The 16045-nt window shown below is 59.3% G+C and overlaps 3 protein-coding genes across 5 annotated transcripts; all 3 read left to right on the top strand.

Annotated features, from left to right (window-relative positions):
- Window positions 1–3701: 3701 nt before the first annotated feature.
- On the top strand, window positions 3702–10170 carry TGFA (transforming growth factor alpha). 2 transcript variants are annotated; one of them, XM_065856748.2, is made up of 6 exons: window positions 3702–3825; window positions 6414–6467; window positions 8057–8180; window positions 9011–9160; window positions 9246–9358; window positions 9436–10170. In XM_065856748.2, exons 1-6 carry the CDS (start codon window positions 3792–3794, stop codon window positions 9441–9443), a joined length of 483 nt encoding a protein of 160 aa, XP_065712820.1. In that variant the 5' UTR covers window positions 3702–3791; the 3' UTR covers window positions 9444–10170. The 2 variants fall into 2 exon arrangements, with proteins under 2 accessions (XP_065712820.1, XP_065712819.1); XM_065856747.2 differs by having other exon boundaries at window positions 9246–10170.
- A 1067-nt stretch (window positions 10171–11237) lies between these two features.
- On the top strand, window positions 11238–15076 carry FAM136A (family with sequence similarity 136 member A). Of its 2 annotated transcripts, none has more exons than XM_065856646.2 (5): window positions 11238–11352; window positions 12586–12726; window positions 12823–13031; window positions 14233–14255; window positions 14950–15076. In XM_065856646.2, exons 1-3 carry the CDS (start codon window positions 11266–11268, stop codon window positions 13009–13011), a joined length of 417 nt encoding a protein of 138 aa, XP_065712718.1. In that variant the 5' UTR covers window positions 11238–11265; the 3' UTR covers window positions 13012–13031; window positions 14233–14255; window positions 14950–15076. The 2 variants fall into 2 exon arrangements, with proteins under 2 accessions (XP_065712718.1, XP_071655426.1); XM_071799325.1 differs by having other exon boundaries at window positions 12823–13036.
- On the top strand, window positions 13933–15543 carry SNRPG (small nuclear ribonucleoprotein polypeptide G). Its single transcript, XM_065856647.2, has 4 exons — window positions 13933–14048; window positions 14233–14255; window positions 14950–15074; window positions 15341–15543. Exons 1-4 carry the CDS (start codon window positions 14017–14019, stop codon window positions 15389–15391), a joined length of 231 nt encoding a protein of 76 aa, XP_065712719.1. The 5' UTR covers window positions 13933–14016; the 3' UTR covers window positions 15392–15543.
- Window positions 15544–16045: the final 502 nt, after the last annotated feature.

Genomic DNA, 16045 nt, shown 5'->3' with positions numbered 1-16045 from the left:
AAATAAAATAAAATAAAATAAAATAAAATAAAATAAAATAAAATAAAATAAAATAAAATAAAATAAAATAAAATAAAAATAAACCCGCAGAGGCTGCCGGCGTTGCGCACCTTGCCAGAAACAGGGCAAAACAATTAGATAATTGTTCTTGTGGTTTTATAACAGCAGGAAAAAAGCATGAAAATCTTGAGCCGGTGCTGCCAAATTAGTGCCTGGCCTGTGAGCAACTGGGGGGTACTGGGGAGTTCTGGTGGTGCTGGGAGGTACTGGGGATACTGGTGAGTACTGGGAATACTGGTGGGTACTGAAGCTGCTGGTGGGTTCTGGGGGTACTGGTGGGTTCTGGGGGTACTGGGGATACTGGTGGATAGTGGGGGTACTGGGGGGTTCTGAGGGTACTGAGGATACTGAGGGTTACTGGGGATACTGGTGGGTACTGGAGCTGCTGGTGGATTCGGGGGGTACTGGGGGATACTGGGGATACTGGTGAGTACTGGGGATTCTAGTGGGTACTGAAGCTGCTGGTGGGTTCTGGGGGTACTGGGGGGTTCTGGGGGTACTGGTGAGTATTGTAGTCACTGGTAGGTACTGGGAATACTGGTGGGTACTGGAGCTGCTGGTGGGTTCTGGGGGTACTGGGGATACTGGTGGGTACTGAAGCTGCTGGGAGGTACTGGGGGTACTGGTGGGTATTGCAGTCACTGGTGGGTACTGGGAATACTGGTGGGTACTGGAGCTGCTCATGGGTACTGGGGTTACTGGTGATTACTGGGATTACTGGTGTGTACTGGGATTACTGGTGCGTACTGGGATTACTGGTGGTTACTGGGACTACTGGTGCGTACTGGGGCTGCCTGCACACAGCAACCTTGACCAACTCTCTGCGTGCTTCTTGTTGGGCTTTCTTCACTCCAATACAGTATATTCCCTGTGGGGTTGTTCTTGTTCTTCCAAGGTCAGTGGTTATAAATAAAAAATATCAAAACCATTTTTTAAAGCCGATTTTTTTTCACTCTCCATCCAATTCCCCCCTTGTGTCGCAGGGCCCCAAAGCCAGGGGGTTTTGCCCCGTTTTAGCACCGCTCTTTCTTAACACATCCTCGCACCGGGAGGAAAGAGACGCCTGCTCGTCCAACTCACCCGTGACTTCCCGACCGGCTTTCTAGGTACTGTTGAGCATCATCCCCAAATTCCTTTGGGCTTACGGCTCCCGCCCGCGGCGCCTCCTCCCTGCCACCCTTCCAGTTCTTGCAGCTCCTTCCCCCGAGTGATTCACGCCAGGAGTGGGAGGATTATTGCAAAGGAGGAAACCTCTATTTACAAATAAATATCCCGATTATCAGCCCCGGGGAGTGATGGGGGGGGGGAACAAGAATGGAGGGAACCGCACGACCTCGCCGGGGTCGTCTCGCAGGTTGTTTTTCCTTTGGGTGGCTGGAAAATGAATCACTGGCCACCGGTGGAGGGTTTGGTGGCCCTTTGCGGTGACAATAGGGAAGCCACTCCAGGACTTGGTGGCCGGCGGGGTTTGTTCTTTGCTGCCTCGCAGGGTGCAAGGGTTGGGGTGTTGGGGGTGAACCCCAAAACTGGGAGCGCTGTGAGGTGCTCAAAGGTTGCGCAGCCCCCAGAGCCACATTTGGTGGGATATTTGCTCATGGCCGAGGCTCCTGGAGGATTTTTGGAGGTGGGCGATGGGTGTTGTGCTGAAACACTGGGGTTTTTTGGGGGGGTAAAAGCAGGTGCTGGGGATTTCGGGGCTCGGCAGCATTGGGAACAAGCGGCTCCTTCAAAGAGCTGCTTTCAAGCGCGGAGGTGAGATGGTATCAGCTGGGAACGCGGGGAAGGCTCCGGCTCCGCGCACACCGCAGGGCTGGGAGCAGCTCCCACGGGGACGCCGGCTGAGCACCCACATGGAGGGGTCCAATGGGGTCCTCTCGCTGTCATAGTTCCCCCCCAAACCCACATTTTTCTTTCCATGGACCCGTCTGCAAGGCTGAGCTGCATCTCAGGAGGCTTCCAAGGACAGGACAAGTGTCCCAGGGGGAGAGGCGCTCACCACCAGTGACTTTTTGTCCATGACCATCCTTGTGGTCCCCATCAGGACGTGTTGTCCCCCTACCCCCATGCAACGTACCACCCCCCCGCCGTGAAGGGAACCTGGGCTCAGCCCTCCCGATTCGGGGTGACAAAGGCTGGGCTCAGCAAGGCTGGGCTCAGCGAGGCGAGGAAGGGGCGTAGGCGCTGGGCCAGCAGCAGCCCAAGGAACGCGCTTGCGGTCAGTGAAGCAACCGGGGAGCCTGAGCCCAGTGATGCAAAGGGGGGGGAAACGGGGGGACTGCTCCTCCCAGCCCCCCAACCCCACAAACAGACCGTGCAGCATGATGGTTGAGTGGGTGCCATGGGTGTCACCCCGCCAGCAGCAAATTCTGATGACACAGGGTGACCCAGAGCCCTAATTTCAGCCTCCTCGGGGGAGGATGGGCTGGGAGGGGGGGGCAAGACCTGGGTGGGTCATGTGGCCTGGGACACGCGGGGCAGTTTCCCCCACTGGGGGCAGGAGTGGGGACAAGGGGACAATCTGGGCGGGGGGGGGGCACATCAGCAATCAGCATGGGGGATCATGGAGCGGGGCAAGACCCTGTGACACATGGGGCTGTTTCCCACCGTGGGGCAGCAGCGGGGTGGGAGGGACACATGGGGACAACCCGAGAGGTGCACGCACATCAACGGGGGGATCGCAAGACCCGGGTGGGCCGTGTCACCTGAGACACGCGGGGCTGTTTCCCCTCCACGGGTTAGGAGGGGACACGGGGACAATCCGGAGCGGGGGGGGGGGCACATAAGCAGGGGAGGGGTCGCGGGGAGTGCAAGACACGGGTGGGTCGTGTCCCTGTGGGACACGCGGGGCTTTTTCCCCTCCCGGGGCAGCAGCGGTGACACGGGGCGGGGGGGGTACGGGGACAACCCTGGGGGGGCGCCCATCAACGAGGGGGACTCGCAAGACCCGGGTGGGTTCCATTCCCTGTAACGCGGGGTTGTTTCCCGCCGTGGGGCAGAGGGGGGACACGGGGACAATCCGGGGGGTGGGGCACATCAGTAGGAGAAGGGTCGGGGGGGTGCAAGACCCGCGTGGGTCCCGTTCCCTGTAACACGCGGGGCTGTTTCCTACCGTGGGGCAGCAGTGGGGCGGGGGGACACGGGGACAATCCGGGGTGGGGATCGCAAGACGCGGGTGGGTCCCATTCCCTGTAACACGCGGGGTTGTTTCCCCCTTTGGGGCAGGAGGGGGACAATCCGGGGGCGGTGCGCCCATCAACGGGGGGGTCGCAAGACCCGGGTGGGTCCTGTTCCCTGTAACACGCGGGGTTGTTTCCCACCGTGGGGCAGGAGGGGGACACGGGGACAATCCGGGGGGGGGGGGGTCGCAAAACCCGTGTGGGTCCCGTTCCGTGCGACACATGGGGTTATTTCCCACCGTGGGGCAGCAGCGGAGCGGAGAGGGGGGGACACGGGGACAATTCGGGGAGGGGGGTCGCAAGAAGCGGGTGGGTCCCGTCCCGTGTGACACGCGGGGCGGGTGGGTGACACACGGGGGTGGGGGGGGGCCGGCCGCGGGGGGGGGCCCGGGGGTGGCTCCGCCCCGGGGCCGCAGTGGCTGGCGGCGAGTCCGCGCCCATTTCCGCCGGCGCGGAGCCCGGCCCCTCGCCCGCCGCGCTGCCGGGGACCCGGGACCCGCCACCGCCACCGCCACCTCCGCCGCCCCCCCGCCACCCCCAGCGCCACCGACAGCGATGCCGGGAGAGGCGGCGGCCGCGCTGGCCATGGGTAGGTGCGGGGGGCACACACATCTACCCCCCGGGACCCCCAGCCCTTAGTCCTGGGGGTGGTGGGGTGGGTGTGGGGCTCCGCGCCCCCTAAACTTTCCCAGCAGCTCCGCACCGATCAGCCATTTATTCATTTTATAACGTTGGGGGTGTTTGCGTCTTGGGGTGTGAATCGGCGGTTTCTTGCTGTTTAAATCCTCCCCCCCCACAAAAATGAAAAGAAAATTGGCTTCGGTCCCTCCCGAAGTTATTTGCTCGATCGCTCCTGGGAACGCGCGGCCTCGGCGGGAGAACCGGCCCTCCAGTCTCGCTCATTGACTTTAGGGTAGAGTTAATTAGCGTTGGCATATTGCTGGGTTTGCAATTAACAGGAGGGGATGTTGATGGTGTGTTGCTTTTGGGGTTGTTGAGCTGGGGGGGACGGAATGTGGGCTGGGCATGGGTGATGCTGCACGGGACGGACCCGGACACCGCGACACGCACCCCAAATCCCGGTGATTTTTAGAGGTTTGGGGGAGCGCAGAGCCGGGACGTGGGTGATGCTTTGGTACCGAGGAGGGTGACCCCGGGGTGGGGGCTGGTGGGGGGAGCAGCACTTGCTGCAGCTTGTTTGGCTTCTTGCTGCTGTCCCAAAGGATTGTGTCACCTGCAGCACCGGGGCTCTGCTGAGCTGGGGACAGGGGGGACAAGGCAGTGACAGAGAGAGGCTCTTTGCAGCACTTGTGTTCAGGAAAGTCGCCCGTTTTGGGCCCCGCCGCACGCCACTCCCCCGACACTTCGTCTCCTTTGAGCATCCCTTGGGTGGGCACTCGGTTGCTCCATCTCAGCGTGTCCAGAGGCTCCCAGCAACCTATTTTGGGGACACCCCTGTCCCCTCTGCTCCCGCTTTGTCACTCGTGTGGCTTCGGACCCCATCATCCCTGCTGGTCGCCCATCCCGGGGGGCTGAGCTCTCCCCGCTCTCCCCAGCGCCCCATCCAGAGGTGGCGGCTGGTCCCAGGTTGGGGACAAACCTCCGCGGTGTCCCAGCCGCTGCGTGGGGAGAGGAGCCCTCGCTAAACCACATCAAACGGGCAGATCGGAGCATCCGCTGGAAATACCGAGGGAAAGCGGAGCCTCCTCCAGCCCCATGTGTGTGCAAAACCGAGGGGAAAATCTGGGATAAGCGGATTAAGGGGGAAAAACTCAGGGCAGCGAACAAACCCCGGGGAAAAGCAGGAGCTCCTCATGAAGAACATTACGAGTCGCTGGAGGCGAGAGGGGCTGAGCCCTTGGCTGGTGGTGCAGGAGAAGCGGAGGCTGGTAATTAATGTTGCGTTGGGGATGGAGTCGTTAAGCGCGAGGCCTGGGGATCATTGGCAAGTGGGGTGTCGCCTGCTGGGAGGGTGAAATTAGGGGGGGGCTTTGCTGGCAAAGAGACCTTCCCAAAGCCAGGGGGGCCTGGGGGTGGGTGGGATTGGGGGGCACAGCCTGGCCGAGCGCCCACTTTGAAATAAAACCGGAGACGTTGGCACAGGATTTGGTTTTTTGAGGTTTGGAGGGAGGAAAAAGCTGCCAACAGGGCTGGGATGGGGGCGCCAAAAAACAAGTGAGGGTGGATACTGGGGGCAGGTGACAGACGCAGCTCGTGGGGGTCCCGGTTTGAGCAGTTTAACCAAGGGTGCAGATGCTCCGTGTCCCCATAAGGTGCCCGGTGTCCCCACTCTGGCTCTCAGGTCTCACCAGAGCCCTTGGCCGGGCTCCTCTGGCCAAAGTGCCTTTAGCACGGGTGTGGTTTTGTACCTGTCGGTGTAGACAAGGCAAACGGGGTCCCAGCAGAAGGACGGACAGACTGGGGTGCCAGGGGGAGATGATAGAGCCGCCCCGTGACACGGGGATGAGTCGTTTCCCAAATAACGCGTCGTTTCCTCGGTGTGCGGAGGTGCGGGGTGTCGGCCGGGGCAGGAGGATGAAGCATCTCCCAGCAACAAGAGACAGGAGGCTTAAAATCACATTTCCACGGGAGGAAAATCCCCAGGGGTTTGGCCGGGAAAGGTGTGACGGGGAGATGCCGAAATGAGGGGAGCTGCTGCCATAACCGAACCCGCCGGTCGCTGCCGGGGTTTGCTGGATGCGTGGTTTGGTCCCCCGCCCGCCGCCTTTCTGCATGGTTTGATTAAACCCACCGAAGAAATTGGGTCAAACCCAGCGATGGGGCTGCTCGGCCTCATCTGCCTTCACACCCCGGGGTCGAGCTGCCATGGAAAAGCCTTTTAGCTGGGGAGGGGGGTTCCCCAGCCCAATCCAACCCTCACAAAGGGGTTTGGGGGGTTGTTGTGAGCCTGTCTGGACCTTCAGCCCCATCGGGTTGCAGGGCTATTTTGCCTGCACAGAATATTTTTGCTTGCATAGGACCCGCCATCCCTGGGCATTTTGCACCAGGGAGCCCCACTCGCACCCAGTGGGTTTTGCATTCTGGTTTTACCCCCGCACCCGGCAAACCCCATCACATTTTTCCTTTAAAAAAATATATAAATATATAATTTTTTGAGTGATTTTGGGTCGGGGGTGACGCGGTCGGGCTGAGCGCCCTCTCTCTGCTCTGTCGCAGGTGTGCTGCTCGCCGTGTGCCACGCGCTGGAGAACACCACGGCAGCCCGGAGCGGTGAGTTTGGTGACGGGACAGAGCCAGGGGGGTGGTTTTTGGGGTGGTCGCATTGTCATCCTGCCCAGGAACAGGCAGCAAAGTGGGGGTGTGGGTGAACAATCCCCTGAGCATGTGCTGGACCAGCAGGGATGCTCCTGCATCCCGTCCTGCATCCCGTCCTGCATCCCGTCCTGCATCCCGTCCTGCATCCCGTCCTGCATCCCGTCCTGCATCCCGTCCTGCATCCCGTGTGACCCCCAGCATCCAGGTGCTTTATCCCCAAAGGGGTATTTCCCATTGTGGGGGGGTCAAACCCTGGTGTGTGGGGAAGTTTGGTCTCATTAACCACACGGGGAAGCTGAGGGTGCCTGATGCTGGCGCCGAGCCGATTGCACCCGATAAATCGCCTCATTCATAGACACAGCACAATGGGCCGCAATAGCCCAGAGCCCTTCACGTGCCGGCAGTTTGCAGGCACGGATGGGAAAAAAAATAAATAAATAACCAGCAAAACACAAAACCACTCATTTTGGAGCCAGAAAAGCTCCTTTTGGGGCTGGAAAATAGGTTTGAGGGCAGCGGTTGGGAAGAGTTAAAGGGAACGGTGCTACCGCTGAGGATGCTCGCAGCCCTTTTTCTGATGGATTCATCCCCCGTTTGGGGGGCTGGAGGAACGGGGCTGCTGCGAGGGGTGCAGCGGCAGTTGGGGACACGTTGGGGACACATTGGGGACAGGGATGGGGTGGGCACGGGCGGCGGCAGCAGCGCAGGGCTGCGGGAGGATGAGGTGGCTGCAATGTGGCCGGCAGCTGTGGGGTTTAACACAACACCCCAGGAACCAGCTTGGGGACACGCTGGGGACAAAGGAACAGTGCAAAGCTGTGCTCGGCGCCCAGCTTTCTGGGTTAAAACCCCAAAAAAGGGTTATTTTGGGGGGGTTATTTAGGCAGAAGCAGGAGGCAGTGATTTTACCTCGAGCCTCGGCAGCAATGGGGTGACATTTCCCACCCCGAGGACCAAACCCCAGCTCCAGCATCTCTGAGGATGCTGCCACCACCTCCGACACCCCCAAACCTCCCACCGGTGCTTCTGTGACGGGGACACGGAGCCGCCGCGCCGGTCTTCACCTCCCCGAAGACCCGGAAGCATTCGTTAAGGCGTGGGTTTAATTAACCCCCGGGCCTGCCATAAATTCCCAGCAACAGGAACTTGAGGTGGCTTTGAAACGACAGCGATCGGATGTGATTTAGACCCCGGGCGAAGCCCAAAGCAGGATATTTGTTTCCCGTCTCTGCTGCGGAGGATAATTCAAACCAGCACGGGGTGTAATGGAAAACAGCATCGCGGCAAAGCCACCGGGCCGGGGCCGCGGCGGCCCCGCCGTTATTTAACTCTCTCCTCCTCCGTTTTGAAGCTTTAAGCTCTTTAGGAAATTCCACCAGGCTTAATTTCAGCTCTGGTTTAAGTAGGGCCCGTCTGGGCTCCATCGCGCAGTCCTGGCCCGGGATGCAGCTGCTGCACCAGCAACCCCAAAATAAATATATCCAGCCCAAAAATAGAGATACTGACACTAAAAAATGCCGTTTTCTTCGTGTTTTTGCCCTCAGCTCCAGGCCCGCCGGTGGCGGCGGCGGTGAGGTCCCACTTCAATGACTGTCCCGATTCCCACAGCCAGTTCTGCTTCCACGGCACCTGCCGGTTCCTGGTCCAGGAGGAGAAGCCGGCGTGTGTGTAAGTGTCGGGGGGAAAAGGAAGGGTTGCAGCTGGTTTGCTGGGCTCCACGTGGATGCGCTGGTCCTGGGGCTGATGCTCTCACCGATCCCTGGTCCTCTGGTTGATGTTTTTGTCCATCTCTGGGCGATGTTCTCGTCCATTCCTGGTCCTTTTTTTGATGTTCGCGTCCATCCTCAGTCCTTGGGTTGGTGTTCTCGTCCATCCCTGGTCCTCAGGTTGATATTCCCATCAATCTCATTGACCTTCCCTGGTCCTTTTTTTTGATGTTCTTGTCCATCCCTGGTCCTTGGATTGGTGTTCTCATCCATACCTGGTCCTTTTTTTTGATGTTCTTGTCCTTCCCTGGTCCTTGGGTTGCTGTTCTCATCCATCCCTGGTCCTTGGGTTGGTGTTCTCATCCATACCTGGTCCCTTTTTGATGTTCTCGTCCTTCCCTGGTTCTTGGGTTGGTGTTCTTGTCCATCTCTGGTCCTTTTTTAGATATTCTTGTCCATCCCTGGTCCTTTTTTTGATCTTCTCGTCCTTCCCTGGTCCTCGGGTTGATGCTCTTGCCCACCCCTTGGTCCTCAAGTTGATGTTCTCGTCCATCCCTGGTCCCTTTTTTGATGTTCTCGTTCTTCTCTGGTCCTTGAGTTGATGCTCTTGCCCACCCCCTGGTCCTCAAGTTGATGTTCTCGTCCATCCCTGGTCCCCTTTTGATGTTCTCATCCATCCCTGGTCCTTGGCTTGATGCTCTTGTCCATCTCACGGTCCTTGGGTTGACCTCGGGTCGATGCTCTCGCCCACCCCTGCTTGGGGACAATGCTGACGTCCCCCCATCTCCACAGGTGCCACTCGGGGTACGTGGGGACGCGGTGCGAGCACGCCGACCTCCTGGCCGTGGTGGCCGCCAACCAGAAGAAGCAGACGATCACCGCCTTGGTGGTGGTGTCCGTGGTGGCCTCGGCGCTGCTCGTTGGCATCTGCCTCCTCATACAGTAAGTCCGGGGGGGTTCTGGGCGTGGATTTTGGGGTTGGATGGGAATGAGCCCCCCCTGACCGTCCCTTCCTGCTCCATTGCAGCTGCTGCCGGCGGTGGAAACGTTGCCCGTGGTGCCGGGCGCCTGGTGGGGGGAACCAGGAGAAACCGGGGGGGCTCCTGAAAAGCGGCGCCTCCTGTTGTCACAGTGAGACGGGTAAGGGGGGACCCTGGGGACAGCGCGGGGGGACCCCGGCCCCCACCAGCCCCCCGGTCTGACTGTGCTCCCCGCAGGGGTCTGACGGAATGGGGGTCCCGCCGCCACCCCCGCCCAGGACGCCCAGGACCAGCGCAGCATCTCCTCTGGTTTTGTCTATTTTTTGTTATTTTCTTACGTTTTTTCTTTATCCCCCCCTCCTCCAGACCCCCAGCAAATGGGGGGGGGGGTGGTTTCTTTGGTTTTGGGTTTGTTTTCCTTTGTTTCTCGTTTTTTTTTGGTGTTTTTAACACCAGAACCGCTCCCGCGGGATGGGGCTTTATTTTCCTATAGAGCCAGGAGCGCCGGCGGAGCCCCCGCCCCGGACCGCGCCGATTTTTGGGGACAGAAACCAGCTTTTTATTAATAACAAAATGAACCTTAATCCTAGGAAACCTCCTCAAACCGCTGCTCTAACCTCCCGGCGCAGCGTTAACCTTTTCCGTAGCTTTTATCATAACCAACCCAAAGCTTTATTTTGGTTTGTTTCTTTGGGGTTTTTATTGGTTTTTGGTTTTATTTGTTCGGTTTTTTGTTTCTCTTCGTTATATTTTTGGTTTGTTTTTTGTTTGTTTTTGAAGTCGCAGTTACTTTCATGTCTTCTGTATATGTTGCACTGAAAGTTAATATTTAATGTTTTAATTTATTTTGTGTGGTTAAATTAATTTTGATTTCTATAATATGTTATTGTGATCATCTCTTCCCCCCCCCACCCCCCCCAATACCTGGATTATAGTTATTTAAGTGATATAAAGGACACTTTTTTCAGAAAACTCATGTCTTGGGGCTTTTTTTGGGGGGGATATTAGCAAATACCATGAATGCTGTTTCCTTTGTCCCCCCCCCAGCACAGCGGCTGCGCAGGTGCCGCTGTGGATATGGTTTGGGGGGGACAGGCCCTGTGACCCCCACAATTGGGTCAAGGCCCCCCCAGCCTTGCGTCTGGGGCTGTGAATTGGGTTGAAGTGGGTGCTGGGGTGGGTGGGGGGTCTGGATTTGGTGCTGCTGCAAAGAATGGGGGGATTGAGCCCCCCCAATGGGATCAGGGCCCCCCCGACCTGACATCAGTTTGAGGGCTGTGAAATGAGTTAAAGTGGGTGCTTGGGGGTGTCCAGATTTGGTGCTGCTGCAAAGAGGGGCTGGATTGAGCCCCCCCAAATGTGGTTGGGGGGCTGTGAAGTGGGTTAAAGTGGGTGTCCAGATTTGGTGCTGCTGCAAAGAGGGGCTGGATTGAGGCCCCCCCTTAATGGGGTGAGCCCCCCCTCACCCTCAGCATTCCAGGCTGTGAAATGGGTTAAAGTGGGTGCTGGGGGAAGGGAGGGGTGTCCAGATTTGGTGCTGCTGCAAAGAGTGGCTGGATTGAGCCCCCCAATGGGGTTAGCCCCCCCACAACCTGACCTCAGTGTGCGGGGCTGTGAAATGGGTTCAAGTGGGTGCTTGGGGGTGTCCAGATTTGGTGCTGCTGCAAAGAGAGGCTGGATTGAGCCCCCCCTTAATGGGGTGAGGCCCCCCTCACCCTCAGCATTCCAGGCTGTGAATTGGGTTAAAGTGGGTGCTGGGGTGGGGGGTCCAGATTTGGCGCTACTGCAAAGAGCAGCTGGATTGAGCCCCCCAACACCCCATGGAGGCCCACTGGTGTTCCGGGCACGGGGCTATTTTGGGAGCAGCGCTGCCCCCCCCCGCTCGGTTAATTATAAGATTCTTGGAGCTTTGCTGCGGGTACAAACCCAGCAGGATTTTGTAGGGGGGTCAATCCCAACCCCCCCCGTGCGGAGCGTTCACCCTCGCTGACCGCGGTTCCCCCGCCCCGGGGCGGAACCGCAGCCCCGGACCCGCCCCCGCTCCCCCCCCGCCCCCCCCGGGCCGGGATGGCGGAGGCGGCGCAGGGCCGGGTGCAGGCGGCGGTGGAGAGCGCGGTGCAGGGGCTGGAGCGGGAGCGCATCCGCGCCATGCAGGTACCGGGGAGCGGGGGACACACCGGGGGGGCCGCACCCGCGGGGGAGCCGCTGCCGCCCCCCCCGCCCCGGGCATGTGAGCGGCGGGACGCGGGGGGTGTGCGCAGGGCAGCGCTGTGCCCCCCCCGGCGTGTTCTGGACCCCCCCCGGTGTGTTCTGTAACCCCTCCCGGTGTGTTCTGTGCTCCCCCCCCGGGTGTGATCTGTGACTCCACAGCTTCCTGTGCCACCCCGCATGCCCTGAGCAAGCCCTGTGCCCCCCCGCACCCCTTGTCCCTGCCCTGTGCCCCCCCAGCCCCGTGCGCTGTGCACGGCCCATGCCCTCCCACCCATTCCAGTGCATGCCCTGTGCAAGCTCAGTGCCCCCCCTATATCCTGTGCGCCCCCTGCACTCTGCACGGCCCTTGCCCCACCCACCCCATTCCATTGCATGCCCTGTGCAAGCTCAGTGCTGCCCACCACATGTCCTGTGCCCCCCGACACATCCTGTGTCCCCACACATGTCCTGTGATCACTACACATCCCTATGCCCCCCCAGTTCATGCCCTGTGCCCCCAATGCCTAGTGCCCCTATACATGCCCTGTGACCCCCACTTCGTGCCCTGTGTCCCCATACCTGCCCTGTGCTCCGTACATATCCCTGTGCCCCCCCAGTTCATGCCCTGTCCCCCCCATGCCCTGTGCCCCGCAGTGCCCCTATATATTCCATGCTCCCCCAGTTCATACCCTGTGCCCCCCATTTCATGCCCAGTGCCCCTATACATGCCCTGTCCTCCAAGTTCATGCCCTGTGCCGCTCCATGCCCTGTGCCTCCCCCACATTTCATGCCCTGTGCCCCCCATGCCCTGTGCCCCCCCAGTTCATACCCTGTACCCCTGCATGCCCCGTGCCCCCCTCACATTTCATGCCCTATGCCCCCCATGCCCTGTGCCCCCCACGTTCATACCCTGTGCCCCCCATGCCCTGTACCCGCCATGCCCTGTGGCCCCTCCAGTTCATGCCCTGTACCCCTATTCCCTGTGCCACCCCCAGCTCATGCCCTGTACCCCCATGCCCTGTGCCTCCCTATACGTTCCCTGTCCCCCAAGTTCATACCCTGTACCCCCATTCCCTGTGCCCGTGGTGCCCTCACACCTGCAGCTTGTGGCTCCTCACATGCTGCTCCCACAAAGCCTTGGGGGGGGATCCCCGCGGTCTGCACCCCTCTGACCCCCTCCCCGGTGTGCCCCCCCAGGGCGCCATGTTCCGCTGCAGCGCGCGGTGCTGCGAGGACGACGCGGCCACCATGCAGCAGGTGCAGCGCTGCATCGAGCGCTGCCACGCGCCCCTGGCACAAGCACAGGCCATCGTCACCGCCGAGCTGGAGCACTTCCAGGTGACACGGGGGGGGGCATGCACACGGGGGGGGACACGGACACGGGGCGGGGGGTGTCACACGGGGACATGCTGACCCCCCTCAATGCGTCCCCAGGACCGGCTGAGCCGCTGCACGCTGCACTGCAACGACAAGGCGCGGGACGCGCTGGAGGCGGGGGGCAGCGAAACGCGGGTGCGGGGGCAGCTGGACGCCTGCCTGGCCGCCTGCGGGGACGATCACCTGCGCCTGGTGCCCGCCATGGCCAAGAAGATGAAGGACAGCCTGGCCGCCATCCCGCAGTAGCCCCCGCGCACTCATTAAAGGCGAGGTGCCATGGCTGCTGGGGTGCTGCGGGGCTGGGGGTGCGGGGTATGATGTATTGGGTGATGCTTTAGGGGGGGGGTGATCCCTGTGTGGGTGCAGCGTGATGCACACGTGTGCAAAGTGGGGGGGATCCACTGCACGAGTGCAATATATCGGGGGGGTGCTTGTGCTTGTGCTTATGCAGGGATGGGGTGAGACATTTTGGGGTGTCTGTGTGTGCGTGCACAACGTGGGGTGACCCCTATATGCATGCATGGTGTGGGGGTGACCTGTGCACATGTGCAATGCACAGGGTGACCCCCCACATGCATACAGAGCAGGCAGTGACCCCTACGTGCGTGCAATGCACGGGATGACCCCCATGTGCACACACTGCACGCAGTGACCCCTGCACGTGTGCAAAGTACAGGATCACCCCCGTGTGCAATGCACAGGGTGACCCCATGTGCACACACTGCACGCAGTGACCCCTGCACGTGTGCAAAGTACGGGGTCACCCCCGTGTGCAATGCACAGGGTGACCCCATGTGCACACACTGCACGCAGCGACCCCTGCACATGCGCACTGCACAGGGTGACCCCTGCATGTGCAGGGCGTGGGGGTAACCTCTGCAGGCGTGCAGTGGAGAGGGTGATCCCTACGTGCGTGCACGGCATCAGGGTGTCCGCCGCCCGTGTGCAAGGTGCGGGTGACCCCCGTGCATGTGCAAGGAGTGCGGCTTCTGCAAGGCCCGGGGAAAGCGTGGCGGCCATGCCGCCGTATCACCCCGTGTAGCCGCGCAGACGCACGTCGCGCAGCGCTTTGCGCATCCCGCCAACGCGCCGCTGCTCGGGGGAGTGCGGTAGCGGGTGGTGATTGGTGGGCGCGAGGCGCATCGGGAAGGAGGGCGGGAGCGAGGCGCGACCGCTATTGGCTGGCGGGGGCGGCGTGGTGACGTCAGAGCGCGACGGGAGCGGTGGAGGGAGAGGGATCGTGGAGCCGCCATGAGCAAAGCGCACCCGCCCGAGCTGAAAAAGTGCGAACGGGGCTGGGAGCGGGGCCGGGGCGGTGAGGGGGCTGCGGGGGGAGCGCCCCGCCGGGGCCCGCCGCGATCCGGTGTCCCGGCGTGCACCGCGCTGTCATGGCGGCGCTGAGGGGAGGGGGGGGGTCTCTGTTTCCCGCCCGCGGTGCTGAGCGGCCGCCGCCACCTCTCGTTGCAGGTTCATGGACAAGAAGCTGTCATGTGAGTCCCGGAGCCGCTCCCGGCCGCCGGTTGTGTGTCTGCGCCGGGTAAAAGGGCTGCGAGGCCGCGCGGGAGCCCCGACCCCCGTCCCGCTCAGCCCAACCAGACCCGCGGGGGTGGGCGCTGAGGAGTTTCAGGCTCCAAAATCTGTTAGTTGGATCAATATTAATTTAAAATGTACACGGCGAAAGTAAGAACAGTCGTTTCTTAGCGCTTCTCGCTCTCTGAACTGCCTGAAAGGAGCTTGGAGCCAGGGGGTCGGGCTCTGCTCCCCAGGAACAAGCGCCAGGAGCAGAGGAAACGGCCTCAAGTTGCGCTAGGGGAGGTTGAGGTTGGATGTGGGAACAATTTCTTCCCCAAAGGGCTGTGGGGCATTGGAACAGGCTGCCCAGGGCAGTGCTGGAGTCACCGTCCCTGGAGGGCTGGACAGACGGACATGAGGTTCTCAGGACATGGGGCAGTGGTTGGGTTAATGATTGGACTCGATGGGCTTGAGGGGCTTTTGCAACCAAAGTTATTATTAAAACATCGTATGTGATGTGCAAAACACTTCTAAAGAACAAAAGAATCATGGAATATTAGGGATTGGAAGGGACCTTGAAAGGCAATCTAGTCCAGTCCTCCTGCCAAAAGAACCTCAAGTTCAGTGTTTTTTTTTTTTCCCACTTCTTTAAACACACTTAATCTCTGGTAGTGAAATTAAATGGCGGCCGACACGTCCAGGGGATCTTGCGGGGCTTCGATCCCTTCATGAACCTCGTCATCGATGAGTGCGTGGAGATGGCGCCGGGGGGACAGCAGAACAACATCGGCATGGTGGTGAGGCCGCTGTCGAAACGGGGGGGGACCGGTCGCGCACCAGCCTCAGTGTGTATAAAATCGGATGAGTTTTAATAAGAGTTTATATGTGGTATGATAGAGAACGATGGGTGGGATTTTAGAGTTAAAATCAATCTGCGCTGATCCTTGGGAGGGAATTCTGATGATTTTTAGGCACGACATCAGCCTTTTAGGAAAATAAATTAGAGGAAGAGGGGACGTTCAGTGCCACATCTCACCGACCGCTCTCAATTTTTCCCTTTTAGGTAATACGGGGAAACAGCATCATTATGTTGGAAGCTTTGGAACGAGTATAATGCCGGAGGAACTCGCGTCGTTACCAGCTGTGACGAGACCCAACCCACCCTTTTTCTTTACTTATTGAATCTGCCCAAAGCATCCCTGAGTGTAAACCCTTTTCTTTGTGTTTTTTTTTTTTGTTAAATAAATTTTGTAATGATTGACATAACCTCTGTCAGTTTCTCTTGTTTTTTGGGGTAACAGGGTGGCTGAAACGTGCTGGTCGGAGCAGTTTTTCCTGCTTTAAAACTCTGTGAGGCTGAATTTGTTGGATTTGATGTTAAATCAGCCCCCTCCTTTGCGTGTCCTTCCCCTTAATATCTTGTAAAAAATGAGCTATGAAGCTGCAATGTGTTTGTTGAGTGCATTGTCCGTTCCTAATTGGGAGGCAAACGGGACAATTCGCCTCTAAGAGTGACATGGACTGTTTGCGCCAAGCTGGGCTGTCTGAAAGTAGGACTTTTGCTTTAAAATAATGATTTTTATTCTTATTTCTGCATCACGGAGTTGTGATGCAGGAATTAAAGCCTGTGGGGGCTGAACTGGACCACAGAAGCTTTTGGGTCTTTCTCCTAAATGGGAACCAGGTGGAAATTGGCCTTTTTGGTTTGTTTTTGCGAGTCCTTTCTGATGGCGTTTGTCATTGCGTTATTGATATAAATCAGTGCAAA

The sequence above is a fragment of the Patagioenas fasciata genome, chromosome 26 (genome assembly GCF_037038585.1).
Source record: "Patagioenas fasciata isolate bPatFas1 chromosome 26, bPatFas1.hap1, whole genome shotgun sequence".
Classification (NCBI taxonomy): domain Eukaryota; kingdom Metazoa; phylum Chordata; class Aves; order Columbiformes; family Columbidae; genus Patagioenas; species Patagioenas fasciata.
The sequence above is the reverse complement of the archived record's forward strand: the minus strand, read 5'-3'. Positions and strand labels throughout refer to the sequence as shown.